At 39.7% G+C, this 17,269-nt stretch overlaps 2 protein-coding genes across 3 annotated transcripts; one reads left to right on the top strand and one right to left on the bottom strand.

The window, feature by feature from the left end:
- Positions 1-1,657: 1,657 nt before the first annotated feature.
- Positions 1,658-9,473, bottom strand: leng9 (leukocyte receptor cluster (LRC) member 9). Its single transcript, XM_077721759.1, has 8 exons — positions 9,454-9,473; positions 9,139-9,230; positions 7,863-7,983; positions 7,402-7,523; positions 6,252-6,578; positions 5,948-6,110; positions 4,752-4,854; positions 1,658-3,656 (listed from the first exon to the last, which is right to left on the bottom strand). Exons 2-8 carry the CDS (start codon positions 9,227-9,229, stop codon positions 3,024-3,026), a joined length of 1,560 nt encoding a protein of 519 aa, XP_077577885.1. The 5' UTR covers position 9,230; positions 9,454-9,473; the 3' UTR covers positions 1,658-3,023.
- Positions 9,474-9,689: 216 nt separating this feature from the next.
- On the top strand, positions 9,690-16,401 carry flcn (folliculin). Of its 2 annotated transcripts, XM_077720766.1 has the most exons (12): positions 9,690-9,875; positions 9,971-10,177; positions 10,760-10,906; positions 11,018-11,239; positions 11,574-11,740; positions 11,941-12,032; positions 12,829-12,968; positions 13,112-13,225; positions 14,346-14,469; positions 14,544-14,663; positions 15,500-15,602; positions 15,692-16,401. In XM_077720766.1, the coding sequence occupies exons 2-12, from the start codon at positions 9,971-9,973 to the stop codon at positions 15,897-15,899; spliced, it is 1,644 nt and encodes a 547-aa protein (XP_077576892.1). In that variant the 5' UTR covers positions 9,690-9,875; the 3' UTR covers positions 15,900-16,401. The 2 variants fall into 2 exon arrangements, with proteins under 2 accessions (XP_077576892.1, XP_077576891.1); XM_077720765.1 differs by having other exon boundaries at positions 10,760-11,239.
- Positions 16,402-17,269: the final 868 nt, after the last annotated feature.

Genomic DNA, 17,269 nt, shown 5'->3' with positions numbered 1-17,269 from the left:
GAAATAGTGGCCTTTAATTTTGAGGTCCCAACCCAAAATTTAGTAAATCAGTTCAAACAATTAAAAAATATTACTCTCAGTTGTCTTATAGGAAAATGTGTCTCAACATACACACCAAGTTCTTGTACAAATTATAGTCATATGTCGAAGCACCACTGTAGTGAATGTCAGTCAGTTTTTCTTTAAATATTTAGACATTTTCCACAATCATCTAAAATAATGGCCTTGAATTTTCATGGGCAACCCCAAAATTTAGTAAATCGGTCTTGACATACACACCAATTACTTGTACGAATTATATTCATATGTCAAAGCACCACTATACTGCACGTCAATCAGCTTTTCTTTAAATATTTACAGTCATTTTCCACAATCTTCTAAAATAATGGCCTTGAATTTTGATGTGATACCCAAAAGATTAAGCAAATCTGTCCTGACATACACACCAAATCCTTATACAAATTATATTCATATCTCAAAGCACCACATTTCCCATCATTTTCCCCAATATTCTAAAATATTGGCCTTTAATTTCCTCTACACCCCAAAATTCAGCAAATCTGCCTTGCCATACACACCAAATCCTCATACAAATTCAATTCATACCTCAAAGCACCACATTTCCCATCATTTTCCCCAATATTCTAAAACCCTGAGCTTTTAATGTTAGTGTACAAGCCCAAGATTGAAAGTCTCCCACTAGGCCACCCCAGTGCATAAAAAAAAAAAAAATCACCAGTGGAGTAAGCAAACAAGAAAAAAAAATGGGTGAGGGAGGGGGCGCTAGTTTTCTGTGTCAGTGAAAAAAAAATGGAAGAGTGGGGGAAGGGATAATGCGAGCCTCGGCACAGAGCATGCCCGCTGACTCATAGGGAGCCTATGTATAGTGTACAAGTGTGTATATATGTGTATATATGTGTGTATACGTGTGTATATGTGTGTATATGTGTGTGTATGCGTGTATATGTGTGTATATGTGTGTATATGTGTGTATATATGGGTGTGTGTCCTAGAAGAAGGGGGCAAAGAGAGGAAATCTCGTTACGTATGCAAGACTCGCTACTCTGGCTACGACCAAAGCGTGGCCTAATCCAGGCCATCCATCATGGAAAATACTTCTGGCATAACAGCGTAAATAATTAACTACCTTGGACAGATCGTAGATTTCAAAAAGAAGGAAAGCCGGAACACTTGTAGCTCCCGAGTCCAATCAGCGTTGATCTGGAATAGATGACATAAATCTTAGAATTATGAGCCGCACAATACAGGCACTCCATGTGAAGTCAAGGCGATTTTTTTTTGCCTCGTAAAGTATTTATGAGGCGGGTGTAAATGTTTATAGGAGGCGTCGATGTATTTTTTTTGATCGTACAAGAGGGGGGCTATGTTTTTTTTTTTTTTTTTTAACGTTGACGGTAGTGGATGTCCGTTCGCTTTGAGTTAAGAGCGGCGGGTGATCTCAGTTCAAGCGGAATGGACATTTAATGACATGGTTTTAGAGGGGAAGAAAAATGGCTGACAATTTCTATGTTTATTTTTGTATGTTGATGGTAGTGGATGTCCGTTCGCTTTGAGTTAAGAGCGGCGGGTGATCTCAGTCCAAGCGGAATGGACATTTAATAACATGGTTTTGGAGGGGAAGAAAAATGGCTGAAAATTTCCATGGATGTTTTTTGTTTTATTCAATTTGATGAATGGAACCATGTATTAGTACAGAAGCATTTTTTAAAAAGAAAATTAGTTAAAGTGCATGTCTTTAATAATCAAAATGTTCTACTTTGATTTTCATTCAAATGAGTGCATTAATAGTGTATACATTCATTTTGGCATAAATCAATTTGACATATATAATAAGATAAAATGATCAATTCCAAAAATATGAAATCAACCCTGGCTGGCAGGTCCTGCAGCCTAAAACAATTTCCTCATGATCTGACCCTTCATTTAAAGCCCTTTTAAAAACATTCAAACATGACTATAAATAACTTACACTAAATATGATCTGATGTATTAGTTTTAAAAGACATTGAGATAGCAAGCGCACACACACAGTTCATTAACAGTGACAGACGGCAAATCCATCCAATCTGGGAGGATGGCAGGATTTGACCTCTAAATGTGATTAATCAACAATCAGATGATTATGAAAATAATCTATCACTATTCTACTAAAAGAAATACTCTAGTACACCAAAAGATATTCACTGAAAAATAGGGTTATTATTGTGGCGTGACCGGACGTTTGGTCACCGGTCTTTTGGTCGCCAAACTTTTGGTCGCCGGTCTTTTGGTCGCCGGAGTTTTGGTCGCCGGAGTTTTGGTCGCCGGACTTTTGGTCGCCGGACTTTTGGTCGCCGGACTTTTGGTCGCCGGACTTTTGGTCGCCGGTCTTTTAGTCCTTTTTGGTCCTCGGTCTTTTGGTCACGGGTCAAATGATGACAGAGTTTACTGTTGAAACCAGCCATATCTAAGTACTGTTTAATATCTAAGTACTGTTTAATATCCAAGTACTGTTTAATATCCAAGTACTTTTTGATATCTAAGTACTTTTTGATATCGAAGTGCTGTTTAATATCTAAGTACTGTTTAATATCTAAGTACTGTTTAATATCTAAGTACTGTTTAATATCTAAGTACTTTTCAATATCTAAGTACTGTTTAATATCCAGATACTGTTTAATATCTAAGTACTGTTTAATATCTAAGTACTGTTGAAACCAGCTCTAAAAATTAGTTTAATATCTAAATATCTACTGTTTTCAACAGTACTTAGATATTAAACAGTACTTAGATATTAAACTCTCTCATGGATATAACAGAAACGGACCAAAAGACCGGCAACCAAACGTCCGAGTACCTTATTGTGGTTGCACTTTTCGTTGAATCATTTTGAGTTAACTTTTTGCTATCTTAAATCAAGACAAAACAAAGAGGATACCACCAGAAATCTGAAGTGCAACGAAAACCTCCTGAAAATCCTTGTAAAAGCACAAAAATGTTGGACTTTCCAGCCAATGGATGGATTATCTAAGACTTACCGAACTTACAATCTTGTAAAAACCGTCCACGTCGTCCTCCCCGATGACGCAAAGGTGCAACGTGTTGACGGGCAAACGTCCGAAATTTAAACCTTTGCCCACCTTCAGGGATCCCACGTCGTTGAAGATTCGTTCGCCGCCGTGGTCGCCCGTGATCTTGGCCAGGGTGAGATGGTAGCGTGGGTTGTAGGAGTTCCTGTGGAGGAGACCCCGACTCCAGTAGGCCTCCTGCAGGCCCTCATTGAGCAACTGGAGCTTGATCTGAGGCTGCGGGCTGAGGTACAGAACCCTACCGTTGAAATGCTTCAACTTCACGGGGAAGCCCAGAGTCACCGGCGGATTGTGATCGAACTGGGCGAAGTGTGCGAGGATTTGCACCGCCTCCTCCACTTCGGAAGGGGTCCGAAGAACCAGGAGGCACATGGTGACGTGCAGGGAGCTGGAGGTTTGCCAGTGAGGGGCGGACGACGGGAGGAGGGCTCTAACCTCGTCCTGGAGCTGCTGGAAACAGGTGAGGATGGCGGGGGTGTTGGCCCGGAAGGTGATGAAGTGCGTGGGTTTCTTTTTACGCCAAGGGTCTGGCACGTTGGCTCCTTTTTCGGGAGATTCTGAAAGATTCTGGGGGCGGAAAAGGTGGACCAATGTTAGCTCATATTGATAGCGTCAAAAGTCGGAGACTATAGTGTTTTATATGCTAAATTGTTCATTAACTCAAGTGATCGACCAATGTTTTTTTCAGGACCAAAAGGATTAGGAGAATAGGATTAGCATATTTTCTCGCATATTAGCCGCTTCTGCTGTTTGGTGGCCCGGACGTTTGGTGGCCCGGACGTTTGGTGGCCCGGACGTTTGGTGGCCCGGACGTTTGGTGGCCCGGACGTTTGGTGGCCCGGACGTTTGGTGGCCCGGACGTTTGGTGGCCCGGACGTTTGGTGGCCCGGACGTTTGGTGGCCCGGACGTTTGGTGGCCCGGACGTTTGGTGGCCCGGACGTTTGGTGGCCCGGACGGTTGGTCGGCCGGACGTTTGGTCGGTCGGACGTTTGGTCGGCCGGACGTTTGGTCGGCCGGACGTTTGGTCGGCCGGACGTTTGGTCGGCCGGACGTTTGGTCGGCCGGACGTTTGGTCGGCCGGACGTTTGGTCGGCCGGACGTTTGGTCTGCCGGACGTTTGGTCTGCCGGACGTTTGGTCTGCCGGACGTTTGGTCTGCCGGACGTTTGGTCGCCGGGACGTTTGGTCGCCGGGACGTTTGGTCGCCGGGAGGTTTGGTCGCCCGGACGTTTGGTCGCCCGGACGTTTGGTCGCCCGGACGTTTGGTCGCCCGGACGTTTGGTCGCCCGGACGTTTGGTGACCGGGACGTTTGGTCGCCCGGACGTTTGGTCGCCCAGACGTTTGGTCGACCGGACGTTTGGTCGACCGGACGTTTGGTCGACCGGACGTTTGGTCGACCGGACGTTTGGTCGCCCAGACGTTTGACATGATCGTTTACTGTTGAAACCAGCTCTCAAAATTATATTCATGAGAGTTTAATAGCTAAATATCTACTGTCGAAATCAGCTCTAAAAAATGTTATTGACCCAGGCGACCGAAAGTACGGGCGACCAAACGTCCGGGTGACCAAACGTCCGGTCACGATGGTGGTAAGAGGAGGCCGATAACTGAATATTAAGTCGATATTCATCTGCCGTAAAAGTGGAAAAACAATAACCTACCAAATGCTTCAATCCTTCTAAACTCTCGTTCCCTTTTGCCAAATTTTCATTGGTGTCTCCACCTTCCACATTGGATGCTTCTTTGTCCGCGGATGTCTTGGTGCTAAATCGAGAAAACAAAGGGGATTACTCAACAGAGCCTCTCAGGAATTGTGCACCACTTGACAATTGGGAGCAAGCTTCTCTGTCATTATGTAACACTGCACCTGACCTCTCGTCTGTTACTCCATATCTTGGTTCTGCTTGGAAATTTGCTCTCAAAACAAGGAATCATGCATCCATTTTGGCATTTGAGTGAAGGAGGAGCTCACAAATCGTTTCTATTTGGTTCACGACAAGAAAAAAAAACAAAAAACATGAACACAGATGTCAAACTCAAGACGCGGGGGCCAAATCAGGCCTGCCACATCATTTTGTGTGGCCGCAAAGGTAAATCATGCAAATTGCCTTCATGCTTTAATGCATTTTTGAATGCCTTCAAAGGGAGATCAGTTATTTCTGAGAATACTTGTGGTGTAAAAAAAAGAACAAAAAAGCCCCACAAAAATGTAAATCAATGATAATTAAATAACATAAATGAAGATTATATGTTTTTTTGTCTTTTTTAAAACAATAAATGTAAAAAAAATCTAAATAAATCAAAGAATATTTACAGTTTACAGAAAAAATAAAAGAAAATTGAAAATGTTTAATATCATTATTATTATATTAATTACACCAATGGTGAATTCTAAATGATTTTTTCATTTTTTTTACTGAAATTAAAAAATTGAAAAAAATGTAATAAAAGGTTACCATTCATGTTTTTGGAATGTGGGAGGAAACCGGAATGACCGGAGAAAACTCCCGCCGGGCAGAACATGCAAACTCCCCACAGGTGGATCGACCTGGATTTGAACCCAAGACCCCAGAGCTGCGAGGCCTACATGCTAACCACTAGTTGTCGTCACTTGCTATTTAATTGTCTGTCAATTCGTCTAATAAATAAATATGATAACTAAAATACGTCCCGTGACCAAAACGAGTTATGTGCATGAAATACAACCAGTTAGAAAAAGAAAGCCTCCACAAAGCTCCGAATGGAGCTGTTTCAACGAGTCAATTCAAGTTGGTACGGCGAGGAAAAAATGTGGGCTGAAGATAACAACGACGGGTGTGATTTGCTTTCTATTTCCAGCCAGGGTGAAAAAACAGACCTATTGGGCGCCTCCTCCGCAAAACATGCCGGGGCCTGACACGCTTGCGCTGACTCAGAACCGCCAGCGCTCCTTCCGTTGTGCTCTTCTTGCTCCAGATGTGCGTTCTGGCCGTGACTTGACTCCATTTTCTGCCCGGTAACAGCTGGGGCTTGCTCTTGAGCTGTTTCGGGGTGATTCAAAAGGTCACGGTTAATTATTTCTCTTGGCCATCGAGTTGCATTGCCTTTCCTTTAAATGACGGCAATGGCTGTTTTTTTGGTGGGGGAAATGAAGCAACATTTATTTGCTAATCTTGGTATACCTTTTACTTTCTCCTCCCCTCCAAAGGGGGGAGCCAGAGATTGACCAGTGGAGCCAAAGACCTTATCGGTCCTGCTGTGGCGGTCCCATACGCGGTGGCCTCTGTAGCTGAAGTACTGGATGCGGTGTCGGGGCAGAGCCAGATCGGTGGTGTAGTCGCAGTCGCACGGTTTGAGGTCCCAGTTGAAATCGGAAAAGGGGCGATCCAGCACGCCCAGGAAACGGTCCAGGTAGCCCACTATAAATTCGGAGCCGTCCAACGAGGGGTCCCAGAGGATCCGAGAGATGACGTCGTCGGCTGTTCGCATGCGAGGCTTTTTGTTGACATCTAGGCGTTAAAAAAATAAATAAAAATAAGCTAAGTACTGTTTAATATGTAAGTACTGTTTGATATGTAAGTACTGTTTAATATGTGAGTACTGTTTAATATCTAAGTACTGTTTAATATCCAAGTACTGTTTAATATCTAAATATTGTTTAAGATGTAAGTACTGTTTAATATCTAAGTACTGTTTAATATCCAAGTACTGTTTAATATGTAAGTACTGTTTAATATCTAAATACTGTTTAATATGTAAGTACTGTTTAATATCTAAATACTGTTTAATATCTAAATACTGTTTAATATGTAAGTAATGTTTAATATGTAAGTACTGTTTAATATGTAAGCACTGTTTAATATCTAAGTACTGTTTAATATCCAAGTACTGTTTAATATCTAAATACTGTTTAATATCTGTTTAATCATAGTTGCGTTTATCTTTTTCTTCATTTTTCATTCATTTTCTGAACCGCTTGGCTCGCCGGGGGTACTGTTTAATATGTAAGTACTGTTTAATATGTAAGTACTGTTTGATATGTAAGTACTGTTTAATATGTAAGTACTGTTTGATATGTAAGTACTGTTTAATATGTAAGTACTGTTTAATATGTAAGTACTGATTAATATGTAAGTACTGTTTAATATGCAAGTCCTGTTTAATATGTAAGTACTGTTAAAGTCTGCCATTGTAATCAAGTGATTGTGGTCAGGTGCTGCTCCTACCAACACCCACTTGGCTCTTTGTGGATTTAGTTTGACGCCCGTGGCCTAAGGCAACAATAACATATGTGAATCTATATGGGAAATGGGAAATAAAAATCACAGTCACCCTCGTTTTTTTTAGGTTTGCCAGCTTTGGACCTTTTGGCTCTCTTCTTCTTTTGTTTTTCTCGAACCTGTTCTTCAACGTGATCAGGAATAAGAGTGTCGCCAATTGCAATAGCTGGATCCCTGTAGACATGTGAATAAAAGATAGGTCCAAATTCAGCTAAATATTCAATATATATATGAATTTAAATGAAAAGAGTGAAGGGAGAATATAAACTACAGAGTTAACATATAATAATACCTAGTTAGGAGAGTGCATCTTGCACAAAGAAGGAATGAGTTTACCATATTTATGGACTATAAGTCGCACCCGAGGATGAATCTAAGAACTCGGACTCTATTGGGGGAAAAAACTGTACATATAACTGTACTACAAAAACGTGTATGGCCTTTTTCAACTGGAATGCAATTATCAAAGTCATCAAAGTTGTGAAATGAAACATTTACAATGGGATATCTTACACAGAGCTGTTGCTGGGTACTTGACAGGTCACCTGGCTGGACTTGTGAGACAAACGACATCTGACACCAAAGCGACATTTTCCCTCTAGGAAGAACTGGCACACGTCGACCTCTTTTGCATCTGTCGGAGCCATATGAGGAGAAAAAGTGCAAAGGTCAATGCTTGTGTCAGTGTGTCTGCCATGTATTGATTCTCTCATGGGTTATGAAAAGGAACACAAACATGGTAGACAAAATAAACATTGTTGAAATGCTGCGAGAGCAAAATAAAGATGATGTGAATTTAAAGGATATTATTTAAAGATCATTGTCCTAAAAATGTGGAGTAAATGTTCATTTTAACATTGACTCAGCTCCATAAAATTGTGGTTTTCATATTCATGATGACTCCAAAGAACTATGTCGACTAAAAAAATCCCAAAATGGAATTTCCAGAGAAACTGTCATATCAATTATCCCAAAAAGTGAATATTTGTGAAACTTAGTCAGACCTTGATAAAATTTCCATTTTTCTTGCCTCACTGAGGAGACGTCTTATGTGGTGGACTGTTTTTTTTTTTTGTCCTCCCTCAATTCCAGTAAGATAAGTCAACACTGGTACAGATACTCGTGTTATATTGGAATTTATCTTGTTAAACTTTATATGCGGCTGCAAAATACTACAAAATGTACATTGACGTTTTTATAAAGTCTCTTCACAGAACAGAAGGGGTTTAGATTCTAAAACTGTCCCAAAAACAGAAGTGTGGGGGGTTTAAATGAAAACATGTTACTGTAAATCCTTGTTAATTTTAGGATGCATTTTGCAACCAATTTTTATGAGATTATATCCAGCTGCAGTTGATTTAAATCCAGATAAATATTTATGAGAAATTTCAGTCTGGTTTTAGACCAAGAAACAGTACAGAAATTGCTCTATTGAACATTTATTTTTAAAAATGCGCTTTAAAAAGCTGACTCAAGTAGTCGTTTATATATTTATATTGCATTTGATTTTTTATTTGTTTGTTTTACTTGATTTTAGCTTGTGCGCAGGACTTTGTTTGCCTGGTGTCGTTTTAAATGTGCTCTAAAATGAAACTAATTTGACTTGTAAATTATTTTGTATGGATTTTTACCCTTTTATAATCACAAATATTTTGCATATATAAAACTCACAACGTTTGTACAGAAATGTCCACATTATTTTTTAGACAAGTAGCTGCTACTGAAGTAGGGCGTGAGTACTTTAGTCACGTCTTAAGAATGAAAAATGTTAAACCAATTTTGACGTCACCTGTTTGGTCCACTTCTGTATCAACTGGACAGTCTATTTGAACATCAGCATTCTTCATTTCTGAAGAAAATCCATCGTTTTCTGACGCCATGCTGTAGATTTAAAAGACCGAAATTAGTCAAATGGCGACTTCGTATTAACAATTGCGTACAATGTACAACCCGGAAGAGACCAGTGGAATAACCCAGAACAAAAAAATAATATGATTGTTATAAAATATGTAATTATGACAGTAAGATAACCTAGTAAATGTTAGAGAAAAACACAAATATTGCCCTTTTTTTACCGAACAAAGTAACAGTTTTCGCAACTCACGTTTTGACCCCAAATGTGCTTTACCGTGAAGAATTATGGGTAATGTAGTATTCATTTGTTATTAGTTGAAAATACACGACGTTTTCCGTGTACAGATATTAATATAAACAAATAGCAATTTCAGGAAATATATTGTAGAGAATAAAATATTATAATTATCAGTAACAAAATTTAAAAAAATAAAAAACCTTATAATCCCATAGCGCGTGACTCCGTGTCACGTGACGTCATGCTAATGTTAGCAAAACAGTGCTGAGGTAAACAATAGAAGATTGCTGTTGCGCTCTAAAAAAAATAAAATATTACTTTTTCTTTAACTTCTCAAAATTATGTTTATCGTTACGCAAAGTAATTGGAGGACACGACGAATAATGGAAGTATTTCTATAAAGTGAGTGGATAGTCAACTTCCCTACATCGAAGGTGAGACCAGCTGTCACTTATGACTAAACCCAAGTTTATGTTTACTTTGTAAATATTGTATTCAAATTTCTAATTTGAGCTCATAATTCGTTTAGATGAACGCTTTGGTGGCTCTGTGTCATTTCTGTGAGCTTCATGGACCCAGGACACTGTTTTGCACGGAGGCTTTGCACCCTCCTTCCCCGTCGCCTTCGTCCCAGGCGGGCATCGCAGTGTCCGGGGACGGCGACGTCGATCGGGACGGCGAAGGACTCACGATGAGGGCCAACAGTTCGGCCAGCCAAAGAGGAGAAATGTGTGAGGTGAGCTAAAATAAAGATAAAAGTACAACTCAACGTTCACCTGGCAGTGAATACTTGCGTTTTATTGCCATTGACGGCGATTGACGTCCAAAAAAAGGATGGATTGGACCTCTACCGCTGACAATGGTAGTCAACTTTTCGTACTACTATCATTACTGACATTTAAATAATACTGTTTACATTTCTGGGGTAGAAGGTAATGTATTGTGGTATAGATTAGATTACATTACTTTATTTATCCCGTATTTGGGAAATTTCACTGTCACAGGAGCAAGAGGATGAGGATGCAGAAATAGGAAAGTATTGCTGAAAGAACTTTGGAGGGACTTTACAAACTCATGTTTTGTCGTAGATTTTAGCAAAGATCTGAGAATACAGACCCTGTAAAATACATTATAGACAAAAATGAATGTGTCATATGTTAATAAATAAGCGTGTTGCTGAAAAAAATGACCTCATTTGCAGTGATGAATCAAAATAGGTATCGCTGTAAATGGCAGCAATATTGTTTTAATCTAGACGTAACAAGACAAAAATTGTGCGCTATGTTCTCCGTTTTCACCAATTTCATCAACTTTACAGGGGTGCCGCTCCCTACCCGCATCCCACCCGGGCTTCATGAGCATCGACGACGAGACGGGCATTCGCTTCCTGAGCCATCAACATCCCAGAGAACCTCAGCTCTTTAGCGTGGTCCGCCAAGCTTGCGTACGCAGTCTTAGCTGTGAGGTAACTAACTGTCCATGTACCGCTGTCCTGTGGACCCCCCAAACCACGGGGTGGTCTAGTCTCTTTTTTAATAAATGGTTATTCATATTCATCCTGATTTCTATCCGCCAGGTGTGCCCCGGACGCGAAGGCCCAATTTTCTTTGGGGACGAACAATACGGTTTTGTGTTCTCGCACACCTTCTTCATCAAGGATAGCCTGGCGAGAGGCTTTCAGCGTTGGTACAGCATTGTCATGGTGGCCATGGACCGGATCTACCTCATTAATTCTTGGCCATTTCTGTTACGACATCTACGGTTGACCATACAAAGTTTGCAAAGTACAGCTATGAAGGTTAGAATGTTAAAATGTAATTGTGCTTTTACAAAAGAAGTTATATGGGTAATGTTTGAGTTCATAGTTTTGGAAGTATTGTCGTTTTGGATTGGATTGGATAACTTTATTCATCCCGTATTCGGGAAATTTCGTTGTCACAGTAGTAAGAGGGTGAGGATGCAGAAATAGGAAAGTCTATTGCTGAAAGAGCATTGGAGGGACTTCACAGACTCATGTTTTATCATAGATTTTAGCAAAGAACTCATTTAGATTCATTATAGGGAAAAAATGATAACACTTTAATTTAGTCCCACACTAAGCAGATATATTTTATTCTGAACCAATCCATCAGGTGTTTGAAAACGAGCAAGGCATTTGCCCCCAGCGCGCAGTGAGGATGAACAGCGTCTTCTCACCCGCCGTTTTTCCGCACCAACGAAGCGGCAATGCGGCGCGTTCCCTGACGTCGCTGACCAAGCATCCCAATCTGTGGTCCAGCCTACACTCGTCTTTCAGCTGGTGAGTACCAAACCCACATATTTACACTGGTCAAATTAGCCAATAGCTTCACTCCGCTACATCGCATCTACATCAATGACCATCAATGACGTTAGGATATTTTAAATAACCAAAATACTTTTTTAAAAAGACCTGTGTCAACATTATCATCCCGAAAAGTGAGATGTTATTCATTTAAAAACTTTTTTTCCGGTTTGCAGGCTACTGAAGGCTTGCGGTAGTCGTCTGACGGAAAAGTTGTTGGAAGGGGCCCCTACCGAAGACACATTGGTGCTCATTGAGAGACAAACAGGTGACTAAATTCGAGGATTACTGTATATTATCGCTTACACGGCTTATTTGTTGCTAAAAAAATGATGGCTGTATCAAGGGTGCGGCTTATATGCGCACAAATTAGACTTGACATGCACAAAACTGCAAGGTGACAAAGACAAAATGCCATAATGCAAAGACAATGTGGCCAATACGGTCATTTATTTCAACATAGAGAAAAGATAAACATATAAAGAAAATTTAATTTGACGTCGACGAATGAAATTCAAGAAAAAAATAAACCGTAACTTGCATAAAATGTGAAAAAACTCACGAGGATGACAAACCAAACCCTTCAAAGTAATACATTTTTACTTTGTATTAAAACCATGAATACGGAGTTGAAATTGTGAATCAGGGGGCGGCTTATACGCGAGAAATTGTAAAATTAAACCATTTTAAGGCTATAGTTTATACATAGAAGTGGCTAATATGCGAGAAAATATGCTTACTAAATGATTCATAAGCATAATGCAAAAAAATATAGCTAATACTACATATTTTATAATTTTTCTGTATTTATATTGACACTATTTAAACATACTTTGCTGTAAAAACAACACATCTTCACTAAATTTACGCTATGGGGCGACCAGTTTTTTTTCCGCTCTATAAGATAAGAAAAAAACTGATGATAAATGATTAGATTTACAATCGCCAGCTTCTTGTCATTGCGTGTTTATAATCTGAGTGTTTTTATCTCAGGGTTTTACCACCGCAATATCACTTATGTTGTAATAGTACTCTCGGAATGTCTTTTATCTGCTTTTTACAAGAACAAGAGGAGGAAATGAACTGCTGGGAAGGAGCCCAAGGAGACATTTCCAAACCACGGGGGCACCAATTTGATAGCGAACTGGTTCCGGAAGACCAATCCTCCGGGCCTAGGTTCAGGTCATTACGTCATTTAAGACAGGTAATGACCAATCGGTGTACAAAAACAACAACAACAACCACATAATGAATGAGTATTTGGAGGGAAAGTACATTCATATTTCAACCCGTGACATACTAGGAGGAGATTTTTTGTGAGTCACTGTCTGATCGGTCCCGTGATAGGTCCTCGGAGCCGCTGAGTTCCGCCAGGTGGCGTGGCATGTGCTCATGGGAAATCAGGTCATCTGGAGGGGAGCGGACGCCAGGCTCATACAGTCTGCCTTCACAGTACTTAAGGTATTTGAGTATATATTCACTAAGCCTGCTTAGATTTCTTATCATTGTTTTATGGTTAGTGCACAGGTGTGAAAGTGGCGGCCCGCGGGCCAAATGTGGGCCGCCGCATCATTTTGTGAGGTCCGGGAAAGTAAATGATGAGTGGTGACTTTCTGTTTTAGGGTCAAATTCAAATGAAGAGTATAGATGTGTATTAAATTTCCTGATTTTAACCATTTTAAATCAATAATTGTCGTTTTTTAAGCATTTTTTTCTGTTTTTAGTTCAAAAATTATCTTGGAAAATCTATAAATATAGAAAAATATTTTGTGTTTTACACTTTAATTTGGCAAATAATAATTAAAAAAGATTTTCCCTCACTTAGAAATTGTTTTTGATCTATAAAAAATAATTTTTACCTTATAGATTAATAATTGTCATTTTTTAATCCATTTTTTCTGTTTTTAGTTCAAAAATTATTTTGTAAAATCGAAAATAAAGCTAAAATCAATGTTGTTCTAGATCTATAAAAAACTGAATATTCAGGGCTTTTAATCCACTTCTTTTAATCCATTTATAAAAAAAAAAATCTAAATATAATATCTAAAATGGTCCGGCCCACCTGAAATCAAGTTGACATTAAAACAGCCCGCGAACCAACCCGAGTCTGACACCCTTAGACTAGACTCTGTATATAATAACTGACAATAAAAAAGATTGATTTTAATTCCCTCTGCCTAGGGCTCTAACTTTATTATTTTCTTAACGTTCCGCACCCTGATGCGTTCTTTGCCTAGACTTGTGTATCTGACCCGGTTCTACCAGAAGGAGGGGCTAACAGCTGTTATCAGCCTTGTTGTTTTTTTCAGGAGGGGAGGGGGGAGTGCGCATAGTTAAAACGCAACTGGCTCAGATTCACAATTTCCGAATGGAAAACGAATTCTCTGTGACTTATTTGTTCGTATTTGACATGAACAATTATCTTCTCACACACTTTAGTCACATGACCTTCCGGTATCATCATGACCTCATACTTATGGGTCATGAATTGTTTTGAATATGACTAGACATGTACGTCTTTTGGTCCTATTGTTCATATTTTTTTAATCTATTTTGTTTATCTTTCTGTCTCGTATGTCAGTCATTGCTCCCGGTAGGCTGTTTGCGTTCGATTCCCTACAGTTCGCACTACGAAGAAGCCTATAAGTGTAATTTCTTGGGTTTGAGTCCAGATGTGGCTATTCCAGTACATGTCAGTTCTTCAGGTAAAACGCTATTTTACACAATCGATATAGGGGGAGAAAAAAATGATGATTTATATGTGTTTTTGTCCTTATAGAGTTTTCAGTGCTTGTGGATGTCAGTGCAGAAACGGGCCATCACAGCCCAATACAAGACAATATTTCTTCATTTTATCAGTTCTACATCAGCAGTGCCAACACACAACCCACAGATAAAGGTGAGCAGTCATGCTTGGTTTAAAACACAGGTGTCAAAGTGGTGGCCCGGGGGCCAAATCTGGCCCGCCGCATCATTTTGTGTGGCCCGGGAAAGTAAATCATGAGTGGAGACTTTCTGTTTTAGGATCAAATTAAAATGAAGAGTATAGATGTATATTAAATTTCCTGATTTTCCCCCTCTTAAATGCATAATTGTCATTTTTAAATCATTTATTTTCTGTGTTTTTAGTTCAAAAATAATTTTGTAAAATTTAAAAATATATATAAAAAAAGCTAAAATAAACGTTGTTTTAGATTTATAAAAAAAACGGAATATTCAGGGCTTTTAATCCAGTTATTTTAATCCATTTATATAAAAAATATCTAAATATTATATCTAAAATGATCCGGCCCACGTGAAAAGGCAAGTTAGAGTGTTCAACTAGCTAGCTTCGCATGCATTTTTTTGGAAATGTGGGAGGAAAATAGCATACCTGGAGAAAAGCCACACAAGCCTAGGGAGAGCATACAAACTCCCCACAGTGATGACCGACCTGGAGTCAAACCCTGGACCCCAGAACTGCAAGGCCGATACGCTAACCACCTGGCCTAGTAATGTTGTCAAATGGTTTAATTAAAAATTCTAGGCAGCTTCAAAATGAAATATTCTATAATTAATACAAAAAATCATTTGTAAAACAAAATAAAAACAAACCGTAGAAATTATTGATTCTGGTAACATTTTTCACATGAAGTGCTCCAATCTACGTGTTTTCCTTGAACGCATCACGAGACTGACTGAAATTTCAGATTCAGTAGACACTAAAATAACAGTTTTTTTTTCTTTCTCACTCAGGACCAACGTTACTAAACAAACTAGAGGTGGCGCTGTCCAACGAGAACTTATCAGTGGACGTAGTTTCTCACTGTCTGCTATGTTTGAAAGAGGAATGGATGAAGTAAGACCCCCTTTTTTAGCCGTTGTTCTACCTCGGTTACACATGTCAACACTCAACTCACACTCGGCATGTTCTCCCTCTCATTTCAGCAAGGTCAAAGTGCTATTTAAATTCTCCAAAGTAGACGGGCGAGGCAGGGAGGACACACAGAAGGTCCTGGCCCTACTCGGTACCACGGGAACCGGCGAGGAGGACAACGTGAGACTACTCAAATTTTGGATGACTGGCCTAAGTAAAACTTACAAGAGCCATTTGATGAGTGCTGTCAGGGGAGGGGAAAGAAGCCCTAGCCAATGAGTGAGTGAGTGATCCAGACTCAAAGACGAAGAAGGCGTTGTGTTGAGGAAAGGAAAATGAAAGCAGCCCACTTTTACTGGAAATCAATGAAAGGACATCCTGTGTCTCCATTGTAATGAGATTTCTATTTGATTATTGTCCAACTCAGATTAGATAAGGGTATTTTTCTATTGCAATGATAGCAAAAGCTTATTTTATGAACTGCTTTATACTTGATATGGTCGCAGGGGGTGCTGGAGCTAATCCCAGATGAGGTAGAGGGAGGTGGGGGACCCTGAATTGGAGACAAAGGACAATTGGGTAACTATAGGAAACCCATGCAGGCCTGGGGAGAACATGTAAACTGGTGGACAGAACTGGATTTGAACCCAGGACCCTAGAGCTGTGAGGCTGATGTGCTAACCACTTGTTTCACTGTGTTGCAATGATATGAAAATGTACATTTTAATTTATTACAAAAGCCGTATCTAATGATTTGGTAATAAAAAATGATTTAATGACACGTGGGTATGTGATGGTATAAGTGTGTATTCAACTCGCTAGCAAGTTAGCATGTGAAGCTAAGTGTTTTCAACTAGCTAGCAAGTACGTGAACCTAAGTGAATTCAACTAGGTAGCATGTGAGCATGTGAAGCTAAGTGAATTCAACTAGCTAGAAAGCTAGCATGTGAAGCTAAGTGAATTCAACTAGCTAGCAAGCACATGAAGCTAAGTGAATTCAACTAGCTAGCAAGCACATGAAGCTAAGTGAATTCAACTAGCTAGCATGTAAGGATGTGAAGCTAAGTGAATTCAACTAGCTAGCAAGAACGTGAAGCTAAGAGAGTTTAACCAGCTAGCACGTAAAGCTAAGAGAATTTAACCAGCTAGCAAGTAAGTACGTGAATTCAACTAGCTAGCATGTGAGCATGTGAAGCTAAGTGAATTCAATTAGCTAGCAAGTACGTGAAGCTAATTGACTTCAACTAGCTAGCAACTGAGCTCTTGAAGTTAAGTAAATTCAACTCGCTAGCTTAGGCAATTTTTCCAACAACCCAAGTCAAGATTCAAACTTAAACTACGAGGCAGTTTTCCCAAACACTGTTGAACTTTATGTCCAAATTGAATGACGTTTTTGTTGTTTTTTAATTCCACAATTGGTGCCCTCTTGTGGCCAGTAAGGGATAGAACGATGGAATGAAATAAAGGAGGAATGCTGCTCCCACGCATTTCTTTTTTTTCCTTCCTCCCTTTTGGGCGGCTTTTTGGCAAACCACAAATCAAAAGTGATTTAAGTCGACGCTTTGTCTGGTTTTACTTGAAACCTGAAGAAAACACATTGTTTGTATGTTAACAATTTGGAATCCAATGACCCCCAGCGGCCATATCGT

The sequence above is a fragment of the Stigmatopora nigra genome, chromosome 7 (assembly GCF_051989575.1).
Source record: "Stigmatopora nigra isolate UIUO_SnigA chromosome 7, RoL_Snig_1.1, whole genome shotgun sequence".
NCBI lineage: Eukaryota > Metazoa > Chordata > Actinopteri > Syngnathiformes > Syngnathidae > Stigmatopora > Stigmatopora nigra.
The sequence above is the reverse complement of the archived record's forward strand: the minus strand, read 5'-3'. Positions and strand labels throughout refer to the sequence as shown.

What these genes read in the sequence shown, in the direction of transcription:
- leng9 (XM_077721759.1), bottom strand. Translation starts at nt 9,229, where the DNA reads ATGGCGTCAGAAAACGATGGATTTTCTTCAGAAATGAAGAATGCTGAT. An exon ending in TACAGAAGTGGACCAAACAG is followed by an intron (nt 7,984 to 9,138) that starts GTGACGTCAAAA and finishes TGGCTCCGACAG; the next exon opens with ATGCAAAAGAGGTCGACGTG. An exon ending in CAAACCTAAAAAAAACGAGG is followed by an intron (nt 6,579 to 7,401) that starts GTGACTGTGATT and finishes TTTAACGCCTAG; the next exon opens with ATGTCAACAAAAAGCCTCGC.
- flcn (XM_077720765.1), top strand. Translation starts at nt 9,971, where the DNA reads ATGAACGCTTTGGTGGCTCTGTGTCATTTCTGTGAGCTTCATGGACCC. An exon ending in CTGCCTTCACAGTACTTAAG is followed by an intron (nt 13,226 to 14,345) that starts GTATTTGAGTAT and finishes CTCGTATGTCAG; the next exon opens with TCATTGCTCCCGGTAGGCTG. An exon ending in CACACAACCCACAGATAAAG is followed by an intron (nt 14,664 to 15,499) that starts GTGAGCAGTCAT and finishes TTTCTCACTCAG; the next exon opens with GACCAACGTTACTAAACAAA.